This window comes from Cervus canadensis, chromosome 5 (assembly GCF_019320065.1).
Source record: "Cervus canadensis isolate Bull #8, Minnesota chromosome 5, ASM1932006v1, whole genome shotgun sequence".
In the NCBI taxonomy this organism is placed as follows: domain Eukaryota; kingdom Metazoa; phylum Chordata; class Mammalia; order Artiodactyla; family Cervidae; genus Cervus; species Cervus canadensis.
The window spans coordinates 91,208,536-91,227,315 of record NC_057390.1 but is presented as its reverse complement, the minus strand read 5'-3'; the positions used below and the strand labels follow the sequence as shown (position 1 = coordinate 91,227,315).

Below are 18,780 nucleotides of genomic sequence, written 5' to 3'. Positions count from 1 at the left end.
AACCGATGCTGCCTGCATTGGAAACGTGGACTCTTAACCACTGGATTGCTAGGGAAGTCCTTCCAACAAAAATTTATTGACAAAACAGAATTTGCAGTCTGCAGCTCTCTCTACAGCTCACATATCTATTCCAAACACCTAGGGTCTTTGTGAGTTCCCTTATTAATGGAAGAATTTCCACTGACTGCTAGAGGAGTTTCCTGCTCTCCTTCAGGAAAGAAAACTAAAGGCCAGGTTGGCTCTGCCACCTGTCCATGTGCACCTAGATGGAGATTTCTGCTCACAGCTGCAAATTGCTCTGATGTTTCTTGTGTCTTTGAGAGAAATCCATTTCAAGGTGCCATGCTGGACTTGCACATAAACAAGAAAAATTGGAAGGGGTTTGTGGGCAAAATAGCAACCAGTTTTCTTTTTATTATTGGAGTATAACTGCTTTACAATGTTTTGTTAGTTTTTACTGCACAACAAAGTGAATCAGCTATTAATATATGTTTACATATATCCCCTTTCTCTTGAGCCTCCCTCCCACCCTGCTACAACCAGTTTTCATTGTGGGACCTGTGCTTTCAGACTAGAAATTACATTTCAGAAAGTGTTGGAAAGAACTTTTTTTTTTTTTGGAAAGAACTTTTGAGATCTATTTGTAAACTGGAAGTTGAGGCCCAGAGAAGTTAAAATGACTAACCCACTGAAATGGCAGAACCAGGAGCCTAGATCTCCTGTTTTGTGCAAGGAAGACTAAGAACATAGTCCAGTCAGCAAGCTCTGTACACTATCTCTGTCGCAAACCACCCAGTGTGTCTGTCAACTCTTCTAAGAACTCATCCAACACTGAGAATGTCAAGAGTGAGTTTCTCTGAATGAGGTGAGTCTGCCGGGAGGGAGCTTCTAACTGCCAGACAGTTTGGTAATGTGAGGACTGCCTCTTATTTTCGCTGGAAGGGGATACCACCTGGCTTCATTACCTACCTGTTCACTGACTTATCAACAAGGGAAGCAATGAGGCTCGTGACATCTCCCTTTCAAGCACTTTTATTGTTTTAAAGATGTTCATATCTATCTCCCTGTTTTTCTCCCTTCCCAATTCTGAGAAGAAACCTTGTTTTTTTTGTTTTTTGTTTTTTTCAGGAAGAAGGAAATGTTTATTATTCATTAATCTTTTGATTGCAACTACCATAATTTTTTAGGTTTAACTTGGTAGCAAACTTGATTAATAACACTTCCAGGAGTTCACAATTTCAAGGCTAAGGTTCCGATTAAGGTAATATGGTTATCAATTTAATAAAATTAAGCTTTTTAAAAAGGGTGAAAGCAGTCTGCCTCTTATATGAAAATATAAATGATCCAGACTTGAGTCCTAGTAACATAAGTACGCTTTAGTGCTACAACAGTTAAAGAGAAAGATCTTAACTTAAGATCAGAAGGAGCACCGCTACGTTCTTCTACAACATATGTGTTCTGGCCACGGCATGCTAGCGTGAGTAAGGCAGTGTGCGTAGCACGGGCGTGCAGGGTGCCCTGAGCTGCGCTGCAGGAAGGCAGGGGTGCGGGGCGGACACGGCGCGGGGCGGCTCCCCAGGCCCCCGTCAGTCATCTTCGCCTCCATAGAGCAGCAGGAGGGCTTTCCTATAGTCCCCAGACGTGTCCCCCTTAATCATGGAATACAGAGAGGTGGCAAAATTCTTCCTAAACTCCTTCCTAATGTTATACAGATCAATCTCACTTCTGGAAACCACAACTCTGATGAGGGTATGATCTTCTGTTCCAGCTCCCTTCATAGCATAGTAGAGGGTTTCCGCAAGGTAGGCAGGTATACTGCGAATGGATTTCACAACAGCAAGAAGTTGTTCCAAATTGCCAGAAGTCTCTCGGTCAATGGTTTCTTCAATTTGAAACCCTGATATAGTCATGTATTTGTCAAACACTCTTCTCAAATGAGATACACTTCGTGTTCCAAAGATGGTAATAAATTTTCTTCATCTGTTCCCCATTTAAGTTCTCCAGCCTGGAACAAAGCCTGAGCATCTTGTTCAACCTGTGCTTCATCAATTCCAGCGTCAGGGTCTCTATTAGCCTGAAGGAGCACCACCAACATCCTCTGGTAGTACCCTGAAGTATCGCCCACCACATCATCTTCCAGGCTCGAGCCATATTCTTCTTCATAAACTTGTTTTATGGCTCTCAATTCTTCAGGGGTCCTTGAAGCAATTTCTGTCAGGACTTTTTCATTTGTCCCAGCTCCCTTAAGAGCATGCTTCAAAGTTCATAGGCATCATAAAGCCGAGAGGGTTTCATCAGAGCCACGATTAATTTTTCAAAATTTCCAGTCAGTTCTGATTTCAGGTCATCCAGAAGGTCCCTGCCAAACAGAGTTTTAAAAGCCACAGCAATCTCCTGGCGCTGAGCATTACTGCGGGATGTCAACAGAGTCAGGATGCTCTCCTCATCCGTGCCCAAGCCTTTCATGGCCTTCCGGAGAGTTTCTGCATCAGCCCGCCCATCGAATCCAGGGAAGTCAGTCACGGTGCCTCTGAGAACCTGTGCTATGGCCGCCTGTCCAGGTCAGGAGAAGGTGAGCGACGTAGGACCAGACCCGAACTGCGGGGAACGCGGCGGGGCGCGCAGAGCCGGCGAGGGTGAGCGGAGGACGCCGCGGCAGCTGCTTGCTGGCGGCTCCAGGCCGAAACCTTGTTTAAAAATTTTTTTTTAATATTTATTTATTTGCCAGTGCTGAGTCTTAGTTGCGGTATGCGGGAACTAGTTCCTCGACCAGAGGACCAGAGATTGAACCTGGGCCCCCTGCGCTGGGAGTGTGAAGTCTTAGCCCCGGGAGTACCAGGGAAGTTCCTGAGGAGAAACCTTGAATAGGATTAATTCCCAGTTACTGAGATTCAAAGATAAAAGTGAATTGTCAGTTTTTTCAAAGAGGACTGTAAAACAACAACAACAACAAACCTCAAACAACAATAACATCCTTTTCTCTTTTGGGATTTTTTTTTTCCTTCAAAAAACTCTGAGCCTATTATCTCTATACTCCTCACCCAAAGTCGTTGTCGTCTTCTTTTTAAAATGTTTATTTATTTGGCTGTACCAGGTCTTAGTTGCAGCATGCAGGATCTTCTATTTTCGTCATGGCATGCAGGAACTTTAGTTGCAGCATGCGAATCTTAGTTGTGGTGTGTGGAATCTGGTTCTCTAACCAGGGATGGAACCAGGGCCCCTGCATTAGGAGCGCAGAGTCTTAGTCACTGGACCACCAGGGAAGTCCCCTGCTTAAAGTCTTATACGTTACCTCTTCAGAAAGACCTTTTCTGCTCAGCCAATATTCAGAGCTAACACCTTGCACTCACTGTACACAACATTGTTTTAAACCCTTTCTGTATACCAACTCTATTAAACTTCACTACAAACCTAGAAGACAAGTATCCTTTTTTCCCCCACATATTGAGGGGGAAGGTAAGTATTCTTATTCGCTCCCTATGAAGCAAGAACTGTTATTATCTCCTCACTGGAACTGAGAAAACTGGAGCACAGAAAGGATAGATAACTTTGCCACAGTCACACAGGGAGTATTAGAACCTGGGTTTGAACTCTAGCCATTCGGTGCTAGAGTCTGCACACGTGATGTCCATGTGTTGCCAACATAACGTAGGCCTCTTCTACTCCATTTTTTTTTCACTCATGGCACCCCATTTTCCCCCTTTTTACCATGAATTATACTTTGCAATTAATTCTTGCTCATTTATTTTTGTTATTAGAATGTATTACCCATAGGGCAGGAATCTTATATGTATCATTTGTATCGTAGGTGTGTGCGTGCTAAGTTGCTTCATTGTTGCCACACTCCTCTATCCATGGATTCTCCAGGCAAGAATACTAGAGTGGGTTGCCATGCCCTTCTCCACGGTCACAGGTACTGTTAATTGAATAAATGAAGAAATGTATGCTTGTGGGTGCCATTCTGCAACAAACTTTTAAGGATTAATTTTACTTTGAAACAATTTCATACTTACAGAACAGTTACAAGAATAATACAAAGAACTTCACCCAGATACCTCAATAAAATTTAGCCAGATGTAATCAAAATACACTTTAGGGCCAGAGGATGGATCCAGGATTACTTGAACAACAAATATTTATGGAGCACCTGATACTATTGAGTTATAGAACTGTCTCCTAACTGGTGTTTCAGCTGCAGTTGTTGCCTCCTACAGTCTTACACAGCAGCCACAGTGATCCTTTTAAAACAAGTTAGATTGTTACTTCTCTGCTCAAAATTCTGCAATAATTCCTCATTGCATGAAAAGTAAAAAATCAGTGTTCTTTTCTCTCATCTCCTCTCCTATTCCTCTCACCTTGATCCAACCACACTAATCTTCTTGCCATTTCCCTAAGATTCTAGACATGCTCTTTTTTTTTTTTTTTAATTGTAGAGCGTCTGCATCAGCTGTCTTTGTAATTTTTCTCAAGTAACTACAGAGCTAGCTCCTCTGCCTCTATGTTGGTTCCTAAACATGTATCACTACATCTCCCTTACTCTGTTTTTTCCCCCCTAGCAGTTGCCACTTTCTAATATACTCTACAGTTATTTTCTATGGTTATTGTTTATGTTCTGTCTCCTTTAATAGAATATAGATACAGGATGAGGATATCTTTGTCTATTTTGTTTGCTGGATACCCCAAGCACCTACAGGGTACCTTGCACATAAGAAGTGTTCAGTTAGTGCTCGCTTCGGCAGCACATATACTAAAATTGGAACTATACAGAGAAGATTAGCATGGCCCCTGAGCAAGGATGACACGCAAATTCGTGAAGCTTTCCATATTTTGTGGATAAAATGATCTCTATGTGATGTGATTGGAAAAGTCTTTGTACTTAATTAAAGATAATACCAAGTAATTAATAAAAACAACAACAACAAAAAGTGTTCAGTTAATAGCTGTTGAGTGAAGGAATGTTGATAGTGCCAGGTCCTGATTTAGGTGTTGAGGGTAATAAAGAAACTCTCAGCCCTCCTGGGCCACCCAGACCTATTCCAGTCTTGGCTCCCCCGCCTATTCCCTGTGAGAGCTGGGCAAGTTACGTAACCTCTCTGAGCCTTCCTTTCCTATAAAGTGTTATTTAGATTAGACAGAAAAACAGCATCTGTATAGCATTTGGCATAAGAAGAGTTTAAACACTTGTTTCCTTTCTTTCCAGGCTGGAAATTTGGTAGCCTGACATCTCTGCCAAAGGTTTATTTAGGCAAGGTTTTCATACTGCCTTGGAAACCGTGCAAACAGGTTACTCTCTGGCCAGGCTTACCCGATTTTTAACTGAAGATATTCTGGCGAAGAGAATGCTTAAAGAGTAGGAGTGAGAAACCAGGGAATGGCTAACGTCACCTGCTTTACCATTTTGCATCGTAAAAGCCTCCCTGGGTCCCCAAAGAGGTGAAAGTCAAGACGAAGAGAAGGAAAGGAAAAGAGGAGCAGCTAGCTACTACAGAAAACTACAAATCCCAGCACTCCCTGCGGCAGATAACTACGGGTCTCAGCAGGTTCCGCGCCCCGGACCCAGGGGACCTCTGGGGGGCCTGCAGCCTGGGTTCAGCGGGAGAGGGCGTGGGGCGTGTCGAGGCAGTGGGGAAAATCGGGTCAAGCTAGACGTCGCTGCGCAGACGCCTCTCACGGGCCGGACGTGACGTAGGGAGGGTTCCGGCTTCGGCCTCCGCCGCTGCCGCCGCTAGTACCGCCGCGGATACCGCCGCCGCCGTCGGGGCTTCTTATTTCTAAAATGGCGCCCCTGGACTTGGACAAGTACGTGGAGATAGCGCGGCTATGCAAATACCTACCGGAGAACGACTTGAAGGTAAGCCCGGCCGGGGCGGGAGCGCTGCTTTCGGGGCTCGCCCCTTCCGGCAGTGGGGCGCCCGCCGGCCCGCCCTTCCTTTCTCCGCGGGACCCCCCGGCGGCATCCCGTCCCATCGGGGTGGAGGGCCTAACGCGATGCGAGGCGACCGGGTCCTACTTGGTGTCACACGGCGGACGGGGGGAGCCCGAGACCCCCGAATGCTGTCCTGGTTCTCTTGGCGGGGATCCCGAGGGATGTCGCGGCCTCTGACCCCGGGTTTCCCCCTCAGCTCTCACGGCTTTGCTTGCAAGGCACCTCTCGTTTTACCCCGATCTCGGCTCTCGCGGCCCGGGGTCATCCCCTGCAGGGACGGTGACGGGAGCGCGGGGTGGCCGGCGTCTGACAGGAGATGTCGCCGGCTCCCGGAACGCAGCTCCAGTGTGTTCAGGTGCCTGAGGAATGGGTATGGGAAGGGGCAGGTGGGGGTCCGAGCGGTCTGGTGGTGATGCGAGAATGTCCAGTCGTCCCTCTTTCCCGAGCGCTTCTCCCAGTTACTTTCTGAGAGTGTTGGTTTTCTCCTGCTAATTCCAATATGGACCCGTTTTCGAGTACATCGTTGGGCTATAGTTTAAGTGGATAAAATACGGGGCTGTCAGTAAATACAAATACTTTACTGTCAAGTCCACCCTCCCCCCGAAATCTCTTCTTAGCTCAAGATTGCATTTTCTCAGCTTTCCAAGGGAGGAGAGTTGTTCCTTGTACTGCCGAGTCCAAGTAACAGTAAACCTCTGAGTAAAGGAATGAATGTAAGAATAAAGGAATATAAGTCTTTGGGCTACTGCTCTTTTTGACAAGTGTTTCTTTGCGTTTGTTAAAACCACTTCTTAGGCCACTAGCAGTCTTTAGCGGTTACTGCTAGTGCCTGTTTTTTTGTTCATTTAAGTTGATTTGTTGTGTGCTAAGTGGGTAAACTGTTGGTAGTTTTGAGTTCCTTTTATTTTTCAAGTTGTGAGGTTTTCTTTTTCATTTATTTTTATTATTTGGAGGCTAATTACTTTATAATATTGTAGTGGTTTTTGCCATACATTGACATGAATCAGCCATGGATTTATATATGTTCCCCATCCCGATCCCCCCTCCTGCCTCCCTCCCCATCCCATCCTTCTGGGTCTTCCCAGTGCACCAGCCCTGAGCACTTGTCTCATGCATCCAACCTGGGCTGGTGGTCTGTTTCACCCTTGATAGTATACTTGTTTCAATGCTATTCTCTCAGAACATCCCACCCTCGCCTTCTGCCACAGAGTCCCAAAGTCTGTTCTGTACTTCTGTGTCTCTTTTTGTGTTTTGCATATAGGGTTATCGTTACCATCTTTTAAAATTCCATATATATGCGTTAGTATACTGTATTGGTCTTTATCTTTCTGGCTTACTTCACTCTGTATAATGGGCTCCAGTTTCATCCATCTCATTAGAACTGATTCAAATGAATTCTTTTAATGGCTGAGTAATATTCCATGGTGTATATGTACCACAGCTTCCTTATCTATTCGTCTGCTGATGGGCATCTAGGTTGCTTCCATGTCCTGGCTATTATAAACAGTGCTGCGATGAACATTGGGGTGCACGTGTCTCTTTCAGATCTGGTTTCCTCAGTGTGTATGCCCAGAAGTGGGATTGCTGGGTCATATGGCAGTTCTATTTCCAGTTTTTTAAGAAATCTCCACCCTGTTCTCCATAGCGGCTGTACTAGTTTGCATTCCCACCAACAGTGTAAGAGGGTTCCCTTTTCTCCACACCCTCTCCAGCATTTATTGCTTGTAGACTTTTGGATAGCAGCCATCCTGACTGGTGTGTAATGGTACCTCATTGTGGTTTTGATTTTGCATTTCTCTGATGGTGAGTGATGTTGAGCATCTTTTCATGTGTTTGTTAGCCATCTGTATGTCTTCTTTGGAGAAATGTCTGTTTAGTTCTTTGGCCCATTTTTTGATTGGGTCATTTATTTTTCTGGAATTGAGCTGCAGGAGTTGCTTATATATTTTTGAGATTAATCCTTTGTCTGTTGCTTCGTTTGCTATTATTTTCTCCTATTCTGAAGGCTGTCTTTTCACCTTGCTTATAGTTTCCTTTGTTGTGCAAAATCTTTTAAGTTTCATTAGGTCCCATTTGTTTATTTTTTAAGCTGTGAGTTTAAAACAGTTTATCTTTGTGAGTTTTCTTCTCTGAAGGAAGATACTACTCCCCCTCCCCCCATTTTTGGTACAGGGAGTTGATATTTAACATCTGTTAGCAGTATGCAAAATGCTTGAGGCCACAGGAGCTGTTGTGAATATAACTTATTTGTACTTAGATGTTAATTATATGTGCTATTTGATAGGGGTGTCATTCTTGTCTATTTCCCCTGTTTGTAGCAGGATAATTTAATTAAGACGGAGACAAAGCCAGTAATAATAGAAATGTAACTTTTATTCTCTCTTTTTTTTAAAGTTATTTTTATTTATTTGTTTGGCTGTGCCATGTCTTAGTTGCAGCATGTGGGGTCTTTAGTTGTGGCATACAAACTGCTAGTTGTGGCATGTGGATCTAGTTCCTTGGCTAGGGATTGAACCCAGGCTCCTGCATTGGGAGCCACTGGATTACTAGGGAAGTTCCTAACTTTCATGCTCTTGTAACAGTAGTTTTGAAGCTGCTTTTTGCTGTATGACTTTTTAGGAAACAGAATTTTTCCTAAGGGAAAAAAAAAAAAAGAAAACCCAACATTGCGGCCCAGTTCATTAGAAAACTAACCAGTTGTCTTTTAGTAGCATTGTTAATTCCATTGGTGAAGTTGACTTTTGCGTGTCAGTAAATTGAAGTGGCATTTTCTGTTCTTTAGCAGTTTTAATCTTTATAATGAGTAAAGTATTGCTTATTATAAAACATATCTTGATATTGGGTGTTGAAATTATAGGAAAGATAGATCAGCTGAGTTTTCTTTAGACCTCTTTGTTTTATAAACATCAGATTTCCTTCCCAACCTAAAATAATATATTTGTTAAGCCATTTCATTTCCCTTTGCAGCACAATGGGACTGTACTTAGCGTGTATCTGTTTCCTAGTAAATCCCTCCCCCCAATACTAGAAAAAAAAGAATTCTAAATTTTTATATGTAAGTAGAGGCTTTTCTTCTTTGTCTTGAAAATATTTTTATCAGATTAGTTTTCTTGTGCTGCATCTCTGGTGTATTTAAAGAAATTTAATTCTGTTTCTCCCTCTTGGCATGAAGTGCAAACTAAAATTAGGTGGGCCAAGAAAGTATTCCAGGAGCATTTCTTCTGAGACTTTAAAGCCAAAATAAAATATTCTATCAAAGGAAGAAAAATCATTCGGGCCACTTAATGATCATTATGGAAAAGTTTTGTTCTGGTAGGAAAATAGAAATTTACCTGTGTTTTGAATTGACTGGAAGTTGGAGATACTAAATAAAACAATAAATGCATAGGGTGTTCTATATCTAATCATGATCTCTCTGTATCTACCTTGGAAGTGGTCAGATCACTAGTCCTGGATCAAAAGTACGTAATTGTTTTAAGAAATAAGGATGATACGTGAAAGTGTGTGGACCACAGGGTAACCTTTCTTAAAAAAGAGTTCATGTGATTCTCACCCACTATAAAGATTTCAGAGAGGATTATAGAAGACACAGATTCCATATCTGGCCAAGTGGAAGAAGGAATGATAAAAGACAGGCTTACTGAATACTTACACTTAAGTATTTTGGCATGAGAGAGGATCTGTAAAGTGGAGATTGTCTGATCTCTCTGACAGTTCTTAAAGGTGCCATGTAAGTAAAGAAATGGCACACCCAGTTGACATTCAGTTTTTTCTTTTTTTACTGAAGAACTGAAGACGATTTCTGTGGTCGGAGTTGGGAGAATCCTAGTGTCTGCGTCAGACATACAACACAGGAATAGTAACCACTTCTATGGATTAATAATGTAATGCAATCTTTTTTGGAGCTCACTTTTATGTTTACTCTGAGCCATCTGTTTTTCATGTAAGACCACCTGCTCTGCAAAGTTGTACCTCTGTTTGAAATGCCTCCATAAAGCCTCAGAGAATCCTCCCTTGCTTTTTTCTGAGATTTAATGAAGAATCTTTTGCACCTCCTTGTTCGGCCTCTGTCTAATTTAATAGATTCTCATATGTGGTAGTCATGATCCTTCTAGGCTTGAAGCCTGTTAGTCTTGCCACTCACCTTATTGCCTGTCTTATTGATCATTCTGTTTACCTGAGTTATTTGGTTTTGCATCTTATCTTTTCAGGTATTGCAAGGAAAACTAAACACAGTACAGCAGTTAGGGATAGACCATGGCTTTGTATAGGGCTAAAATAGTGTTTTCAAGACTTTCTGATAATGCTTGGCATTTTATCTTGTCTTTTTGGCCATAGAATCACATTCTCTTGGATCTTCTGAACATAGTCATAGTCTGTAGTAGTGCTGTCTAATAGAAAGAAAATGCTCATAAATGTGAGCCTCAGATTATATTTACATTTTTAAAAGTAAAAAGATACAGGTGAAATCCATTTTTAGTAGTATTTTATTTAACACAATTTCAACATGTAATTAATATAAAATAACTAGTGTAATATCTTTTTTGTATTAAGTCTATGAAATGTGATATATATTTTACATTTATGTTAATAACACATCCCAATTTGGATCAGCCACATTTCAGGTGCTCAGTGGCTACATGTGGCAGCAGGTTTCCTATGGGAGTTCTAATGACTCCCCAGCCCCTTTTCTAGAATTTCAGAACTGAGAGAGAATCAGTGTTTACCTAGTTCTGTATCCTCACTTCGCTGACGAGAAACTGAGCTTCATAGAGTTCATGATCTGCCTGAGGCTGTCCAACTAATAAGGAATTAAGTTTGAAAGCCTCTTTGTGCAGAGCTCTTTCTGATATAGTTAATAACCTTTTTAGGGGGGCAAATAGCGTATTTTTCTAAATACTGCATGTCTTCCACGTCATCACCTTCTTTTACCTTCCATTCTGAACACACTGGGGTGCTCTCTTCTGACCATATGCCTTGTACTTCCCTGCATCTTTGCTTCTGCTGAGTCTCTTTCTTTCACTTACTTGTTTAATACTTACATAGCACAGATGTTAAATTATTTAATACTGTGTGAATTGGGTGTTAATATTTGCCCCATTTTACAGACAGGTAACTCAAACACAGACAAATTAAGTAACTTTTCAAATCATATAGCTAGTAATAAGTGGAGGAGCGGGGATGCAAACCTAGGCAGCCTGGCACTAGGGTTCACGTCCATAACTACCACTTATGCTTCCTTTATACAATACCCTTTAATGCCCCTTTATTTTATTTTGAAAAATATTTTTTTAGTCTCGTCACGTGGCTTGTGACATCTTAGTTCTCTCACCAGAGGTTGAACCGGGTCCACAGCAGTAAGGCAGCCGAGTCCCAACCGCTGGACCGCCAGGGAATTCCCCTCCGTGCCCCTTTTAGCTCTAGCTCAGATGTCACTTTCTCCATGCAGGGCTCTTGGATTCCGCAGTCAGAATTATTAGTAATGGTTAGAATTTACATAGCTACTTAGTTTTCAGAGCACCGTCCTGTCCATTCTACCACTGTGATAGAACAGATATCAGAACCAGGACTTGATAAGGTTTACGTGATTTTCGCCCCAGTGACTCAGCAGAGTACATACCTGAATTTATTTGCTATTAAAAATTTCCATTCTGGAATTTCCTGGCTCAGTGCTTTTCACTGACAGGGTCTGGGTTCAGTCCCTGGTTGGGGAACTCAGACCCTGCAAGCCACTTGGCAAGGCCAGAAAAAAGAAATTCCATTCTTTTTCTATACTGACCTTTGCCCCATAGCACTTTTTGTTCCATTTTACTACCACTTACATGGTTCCGTCTTGTATGATAGTAAGGATGCCTGTCTTCACTATTAGACTACAAGCTTTTTGAAGGGCCAGGATCATATTTGTTTTGGTATTCTCCACAGCCTTAAACACTACCTTGTTTGTATTGCTTTACAACAAACATTTCTTTAAATGTCCCCTAGTGTCAAATAGTGTTCTCTGTGGGTTCTTGAGAGAGAATTTGGCACTTCTCTCTGGCTTTGAGGGGCTCTCGGTACATTAGTAAAGGAGATGGAAAGGTAAACAGGTGATCACTGCAGTGTGTGGTCCTGCGAAAATAGAGAGCTGTCCATCATACCAGAGAACGGAGAAGAGAGCATCTACCTCTCAGGCCACAGACAGTCTCACCGAAGGGGGAGCAGTGAGAGAATGAGCTGAGTGTTTTCAGGTAGACAAAAAAGGAAGCAAAGAACAAGCAGCAGCAGAAATACCGTGTGCAGTGGTATAGCTTAATCCCCAAGAACACAACTCGATGTAGTTTGGAATGGCTGGAGGTGGTGCAGTGAAGACAGGCAGAGGCCAAATCATGGAAGACTAGGCTGATACACATGGATTTTTATCTTTTAGATGGATAAACAGTTGCAAAATTTTTTTTTTTTTAAAATATTTGTTTACTTGTTTGGCTGTGCTGTGTCTTAGTTGTAGCATATGGCATCTAGTTCCCTGACCAGGGATTGAACCCGGGTCCCTTGCATTGGGAGCACGAAGTCTTAGCCACTGGGCCACCAGGCAAGTCCCTTGAAATGTTTTTATATTTTAGGGAAAAACAAATAATCGTACTATGACTTTGTGCTATCTTTTAAAAGATGGCTAACTAAAAAAGTAAAGTAGGTTGAAAGAAAACCTTTCGAAGGATACACTATTGTATGTAGTAGGAATGTGACAGAATCAAAGATGATATCTGAATGGAATTTGGGAAACACTACATAGACAGACAACAACCATAGAGGAGTGTCCCTGAAAGGGTTTTGAAGGGGACAGTGACAGGTTTTAGAAATATTCTGGCAGCATTGTGGACTTTGGATTGGAATGAGACAAAAATGTCATCGAAGCAGTAGACCAGGTGACATGAGAGCTTTTGAAGTAAGCCAGCGTCAAGTGTTTAAAAGGACGTGAAGAAGGTGTAATAGGACCTGTTGACAGAGTATATATCTGGGTTATGAGAGAGAGAGAGGAGTTCAGGGTAATCTCTTAGTTTCTGGCATGGATTACTTAGTAAATATGATACCTGGATTAAGGAACACAAGGGAATTTGGTTTGGGCCATACTGAATTGGAGATGCTGCCAAGCCAAGACACTGAGTTAGAAATGTTGAGAAGACTGTTGGATCAGTTATGTAGCAGGTATTAATTGATTGCCAAATATGCTGCAGACATTGTTCTAATGTATTAAACTCACGAGAAAGGTCTAGATCTGTGGTTCCTAATTGGAGATGATAGCGCCCCCCGCAAGAGGATATTTGACAGTGTCTGAAGACATTTTTAGCTTTTCACAGCCGGGGTTGCTGTGGCTATCTAGTGGGTGTGGGGGCCAGATGTTGCTCAGTTAGTTACTCAATCGTGTCCGACTCTGCGACCCCATGGACTCCAGCACGCCAGGCTTTCCTGTCCGTCACCCACTCCCCGGAGCGTGCTCAAACTCACGTTCATCTAGTTGGTGGTGCCATCCAACCATCTCATCTGTCGTCCCCGTTTCTTCCCGCCTTCAATCTTTCCCAACATCTGGGTCTTTTCCAGTGAGTCAGTTCTTTACATCAGGTGGCCAAAGTATTGGAGTTTCAGCTTCAGCATCAGTTATCCAGTGAATATTCAGGATTGATTTCCTTGAGGATTGACTGGTTTGATCTCCTTGCTGTCTAAGGGACTCTCAAGTGTCTTCTCTAACACCACAGTTCAAAAGCATCAATTCTTCTGCACTCAGCTTTCTTTATAGTCCACCTCTCACATCCATACATGACTACTGGAAAACTCATAGCTTTGACTAGATGGATCTTTGTTGGCAAAGTAGTATCTCAGCTTTTTAATATGCTGTCTAGGTTGGTCATAGCTTTTCTTCCAAGGAGCAAGCGTTTTTTGACTTCATGGCTGCAGTTGCTATCTGCAGTGATTTTGGAGCCCAAGAAATAAGTCTGTCACTGTTTCCATTGTTTCCCCATCTATTTGCCATGAAGTGATGGAGCTGGATGCCATGATCTTCGTTTTTTGAATGTTGAGTTTTAAGCCAACTTTTTCACTCTCCTCTTTCACTTTCTTCAAGAGGCTCTTCAGTTCCTCTTTGCTTTCTGCCATAAGGGTGGTGTCATCTGCATATCTGAGGTTATTGATATTTCTCCTGGAAGCCTTGATTCTAGCTTATACTTCATCCCGCCCGGCATTTCACATGATGTATTCTGCATATAAGTTGAATAAGCAGTGACAGTATACAGCCTTGATATACTCCTTTCCCAATTTGGAACCAGTCTGTTGTTCCATGTCCGGTTCTAACTATTGCTTCTTGACCTGCATACAGATTTCTCAGGAAGCAGGTCAGGTGGTCTGGTATTCCCATCTCTTTCAGAATTTTCCACAGTTTGTTGTGATCCACACAGTCAAAAGGCTTTGGCATAGTCAATGAAGCAGAAGTAGATGTTTTTCTGGAATTCTCTTGCTCTTTTGATGATCCAATGGATGTTGGCAATTTGATCGTTAGTTCCTTTGCCTTTTCTAAATCCAGCTTGAAAATCTGGAAGTTCTCGGTTCATGTACTGTTGAAGCCTAGCTTGGAGAATTTTGAGCATTACTTTGTTAGCGTGTGAAATGAGTGCAATTGTGCAGTAGTTTGAACATTCTTTGGCATTGCCTTTCTTTGGGATTGGAATGAAAACTGACCTTTTCCAGTCCTGTGGCCACTGCTGAGTTTTCCAAATTTGCTGATGTACTGAGTGCAGCACTTTCACAACATCATCTTTTAGGATTTGAAATAGCTCAACTGGAATTCCATCACCTCCACTAGCTTTGTTCATAGTGATGCTTCCTGAGGCCCTCTTGACTTCACACTCCAGGATGTCTGGCTCTAGGTGAGTGATCACACAATCATGGTTATCTGGGTCATTAAGATCATTTTTATATAGTTCTTCTGTGTATTCTTGCCATCTCTTCTTAATATCTTGTGCTTCTGTTAGGTCCATATTGTTTCTGTCCTTTACTGTGCCCATCTTTGCATGAAATGTTCCCTTGGTATCTGATTTTCTTGAAGAGATCTGTAGTCTCCCATTCTATTGTTTTCCTCTGTTCTTTGCATTGATCACTGAGGAAGGCTTTATTCATTTATTTATTTTTGAGGGAGGCTTTCTTATCTCTCCTTGATATTCTTTGGAACTCTGCATTCAGATGGGTTTATCTTTCCCTTTCTCCTTTGCCTTTCGCTTCTCTTCTTTTCTCAGCTATTTGTAAGGCCTCAGACAACCATTTTACCTTTTCTCATTTCTTTTTCTTGGGGATGGTTTTGATCACAGCCTCCTGTACAATGTCATGAACCTCCGTCCATAGTTCTTCAGGCACTTTATCAGATCTAATTCCTTGAATCTATTTGTCACTTCCACTGTATATTCGTAAGGGGTTTGATTTAGGTCATACCCGAATGGTCTAGTGGTTTTCCCTATTTTCTTCAATTTAAGCCTCAATTTGGCAGTAAGGAGTTCATGATCTGAGCCACAGTCTGCTCCTGGTCTTGTTTTTGCTGACTGTATAGAGCTTCTCCATCTTCAGTTGAAAGAATTTAATCAGTCTGATTTTGGTATTGAGCATCTGGGAATGTCCTTGTGTAGAGTAGTCTCTTGTGTTGTTGGAAGAGGGTGTGACCAGTGCTTTCTCTTGGCAAAATTCTGTTAGCCTTTGTCCTGCTTCATTTTGTAGTCAAAGGATAAACTTGCCTGTTACTCCCAGTGTCTGTTGACTTCCTACTTTTGCATTCCAATCCCCTATAATGAAGAGCACATCTTTTTTTGATGTTAGTTCTAGAAGGTCTTGTAGGTCTTCATAGAACTATTCAACTTCAGCTTTTGGCATTATTAGTTGGGGCATAGACTTGGATTACTGTGATATTGAATGATTTGCCTTGGAAACAAACAGAGATCATTTTGCCATTTTTGAGATTGCACCCAAGCTCTGCATTTTTACTCTTGTTGACTGTGAGGGCTGCTGCATTTCTTCTAAGGGATTCTTGCCCACAGTAGTAGATATAATGGTCATCTGAATTAAATTCACCCATTCTGGTTCATTTTAGTTCACTGATTCCTAAAATGTTGATGTTCATTCTTGCCATCTTCTGTTTGACCACTTCCAATTTACCTTGATTCATGGACCTAACATTCCAGGTTCCTATGCAGTGTTGCTCTGTACAGCATTGGACTTTATTTCTATCACATTTCAATACACATCGGGGTGGTGTTTTTGCTTTGGCTCCATCTCTTTGTTCTTTCTGGGGTTACTTCTCCACTCTTCTCGAGTAGCATATTTGGCATCTCCTAACCTGGGGAGTTCATCTTTCAATGTCATATCTTTTTGCCTTCTCATACTGTTCATGAGGTTCTCAAGGCAAGAATACTGAAGTAGTTTGCCATTCCCTTCTCCAGTGGACCACATTTTGTCAGAACTCTCCACCATGGCCCGTCTGTCCTGGGTGGCCCTACGCAGCCTGGCAGGACAGCAGACCCCCACAACAAAGAATTACCAGTAGTGCCATGGTTGAGAAACTCTGATATTTACTGAAGATACAGATATTTCCTTATGGATTGTAAGAGTGTGGATGTCATTATCATCTTGGATTCCCACTCTTCATTCCCAGTGATTTGTATTCTAGTAGAGACTCTATTCAAAGGCTGTGTAAAATATAGTCTTAGATTTTTATTTCTTAAGAAATTTTGTAAATTCCAGTATGTAAAAGTAAATAAAGGAAATAGTGTGTTTTATATAACAAGATCAGCTAAACAAAGAATTACAAAAATTTAAAACCTAGTATATTTGAGGGAACAAGAGGGAACAGGGAGACAGAAGCAGAGAATGGAATGGATCTGTAAACAGGCATCTTGAGGAAAAGGTAGAGGACGGCGAAAAGTTCTCCTAAGAATGGGCCCATAAACCTCTACTTATTATTATTTTTTTGGCTGTACCTTGCATTACAGGAGACTTTCCTGAGCAGGGATGGAGCCCGTGCCCCCCGCAGTGGAAGTGCAGAGTCCCAACCACTGGACTTCCAGGGAAGTCCCAACCTCTACTTTTTCAGGGATTAGGAATTAATTAGTCATCGTGGGGAGAAATGGATAGTTTGCCCTAAATTTGGGGTAAGATTAAGAATCTTGCCTCAGTGACTGGGACAGTAAAAGAGAAACCAGGCTTCCTACAAACCAAGCAGCAAAACAAATCTGTGAAGGACTTTGGAGGAGCTTGTCCATGGCAGGGCTGGGCTCTGTGAGGCCACTGTGTGTGTCGTTGACTGACATATGTAGAATTTGTACTGAGATTTCACAGACTACTTGTTTTTATGTGTGCTTGACATGAATTTGTAAGCTGCTGCTGAACTGGAGAGATGAGAGGCATGGCTTTGGTTTAGAGGCTCAGTGCCCTAAATCTCCAGTTGGGATGCAGAAGTGGCAGTTATAGGAGACAGCTGTTGCTTTACTCAAGTTAGTGTGCCTGGCCTCGGGTTGAAGATGCTGCCTAAGTAGTTTACACGGTTCCCTGGACACTCACTGACTTTTAAGATTGGCAGGGTTTCACGGTGATGCTCTTTAGCTTATGGTTTGCTGTTACTCTCAGATCAGCGCTGGTGGGTATGGGCTGGTCACCAGAGGTGACTTGCAGTTCAGGAGGCACTGTGGGTCAGGAGAGCCAGTCATATTTGGGTGCAAATTCTGGCACATTCAGAATGGAAGCTGTGGAGTCCCTCATGAACCTGTGCTGTGATTAGTTTCAGAATGTTAGATGAGAACTCACTGTGTTCTAAAAAAGGTACAGAGTGCTTTACAAAGAAGCATTCAATATAGCAAGATAAGTTATTTTTAGAATAAGTAAGAAAAATGAGACAGAGAAAATAAACATAGGAAACCAAGATGGGGCCAGTTGTAAAAGTAAGAAAAGTACATGTTAAATAAAAGCTATGATGACCAAGTTACTTCTTTGAGATTAGGCCTTAAACTTTCTAGGAGCCTACAGAAAGATGGAAACTGATCAATTAAAAAAATTTACAGAGTCTGTAAGATGATAAAAAGTAATCTTCTCAGGGAAATCGCATCTATTCCTGATAGAAGCAGCAACGGGACATTCCTCCCCAGTCCTCCTTGAAGGCAGCTATTTAATCACAACACCCTGTGCACCTTATTTATAGTCCACACAGTGACCACCTCAGTAGGGCTGTTTCCTGGTCCTTTACTGCATGTAGGTTGATGGCATGACATTAAAGTACAATTTGGGAAAAAGCAATTGAGGAAGGAAGCAGTGTAACGCAGGGTGAGGACAGGCCTCTCTAGAGGACAGTCTGGCTTAATTCACCGAGTTTATAAGTAGGTTGGTTTGTTTGGGTAGTATCTTAATATCTGCCCTTTAAAGGGATGTATGGGTTCTCAGGTGGCTCAGTGGTGTAGAACCCGCCTGCCAATGCAGGAGACACGGGTTCGATCCCTGGGTCAGGAAGCTCCCTTGGAGAAGGAAATGGCAACTTGCTCCAGTATTCTTGTCTGGGAAATCCCATGGACAGAGGAACCTGGTAGGCTAGAGTCCATGGGGTCATGAAGAGTGGGACACGACTTAGCAACTAAACAACAGCAACAAAAGCTATATTATGTGTGGGCTTTGACCTTCCCTTCTGGAAAGCACCATATGACCCAGCAATCCCACTCTTAGGCACATAGCCTGAGGAAACCAAAATTGATAAAGACACATGTATCCCATTGTTCATTGCAGCACCATTTATGATAGCTAGAACGTGAAAACAACCTAGATGTCCATCGACAGATGAATGGATAAAGTAAGTTGTGGTA

At 42.3% G+C, this 18,780-nt stretch overlaps 2 protein-coding genes and 1 non-coding gene across 3 annotated transcripts in view; 2 read left to right on the top strand and 1 right to left on the bottom strand.

Moving 5' to 3' along the window:
* Positions 1-1,099: 1,099 nt before the first annotated feature.
* LOC122442518 (annexin A5-like) lies at positions 1,100-5,404 on the bottom strand. The gene is given in 4 exon segments (XM_043470372.1): positions 1,100-1,975; positions 1,978-2,260; positions 2,263-2,553; positions 5,306-5,404. Coding segments are annotated over 4 exon segments (1,062 nt in total). The 3' UTR covers positions 1,100-1,586.
* Positions 4,724-4,830, top strand: LOC122442720. Its single transcript, XR_006269716.1, has one exon. It is a non-coding gene; the product is annotated as a U6 spliceosomal RNA (small nuclear RNA).
* Positions 5,405-5,608: 204 nt separating the features above from the next.
* Positions 5,609-18,780, top strand: part of PPP6C (protein phosphatase 6 catalytic subunit) — a 37,640-nt gene continuing 24,468 nt past the window's right edge. Inside the window, exon 1 of the mRNA XM_043469551.1 lies at positions 5,609-5,851. Within this exon, the coding sequence (XP_043325486.1) occupies positions 5,777-5,851 (75 nt within the window). The 5' untranslated portion in view covers positions 5,609-5,776. The remainder of the gene's footprint in view (positions 5,852-18,780) is intronic.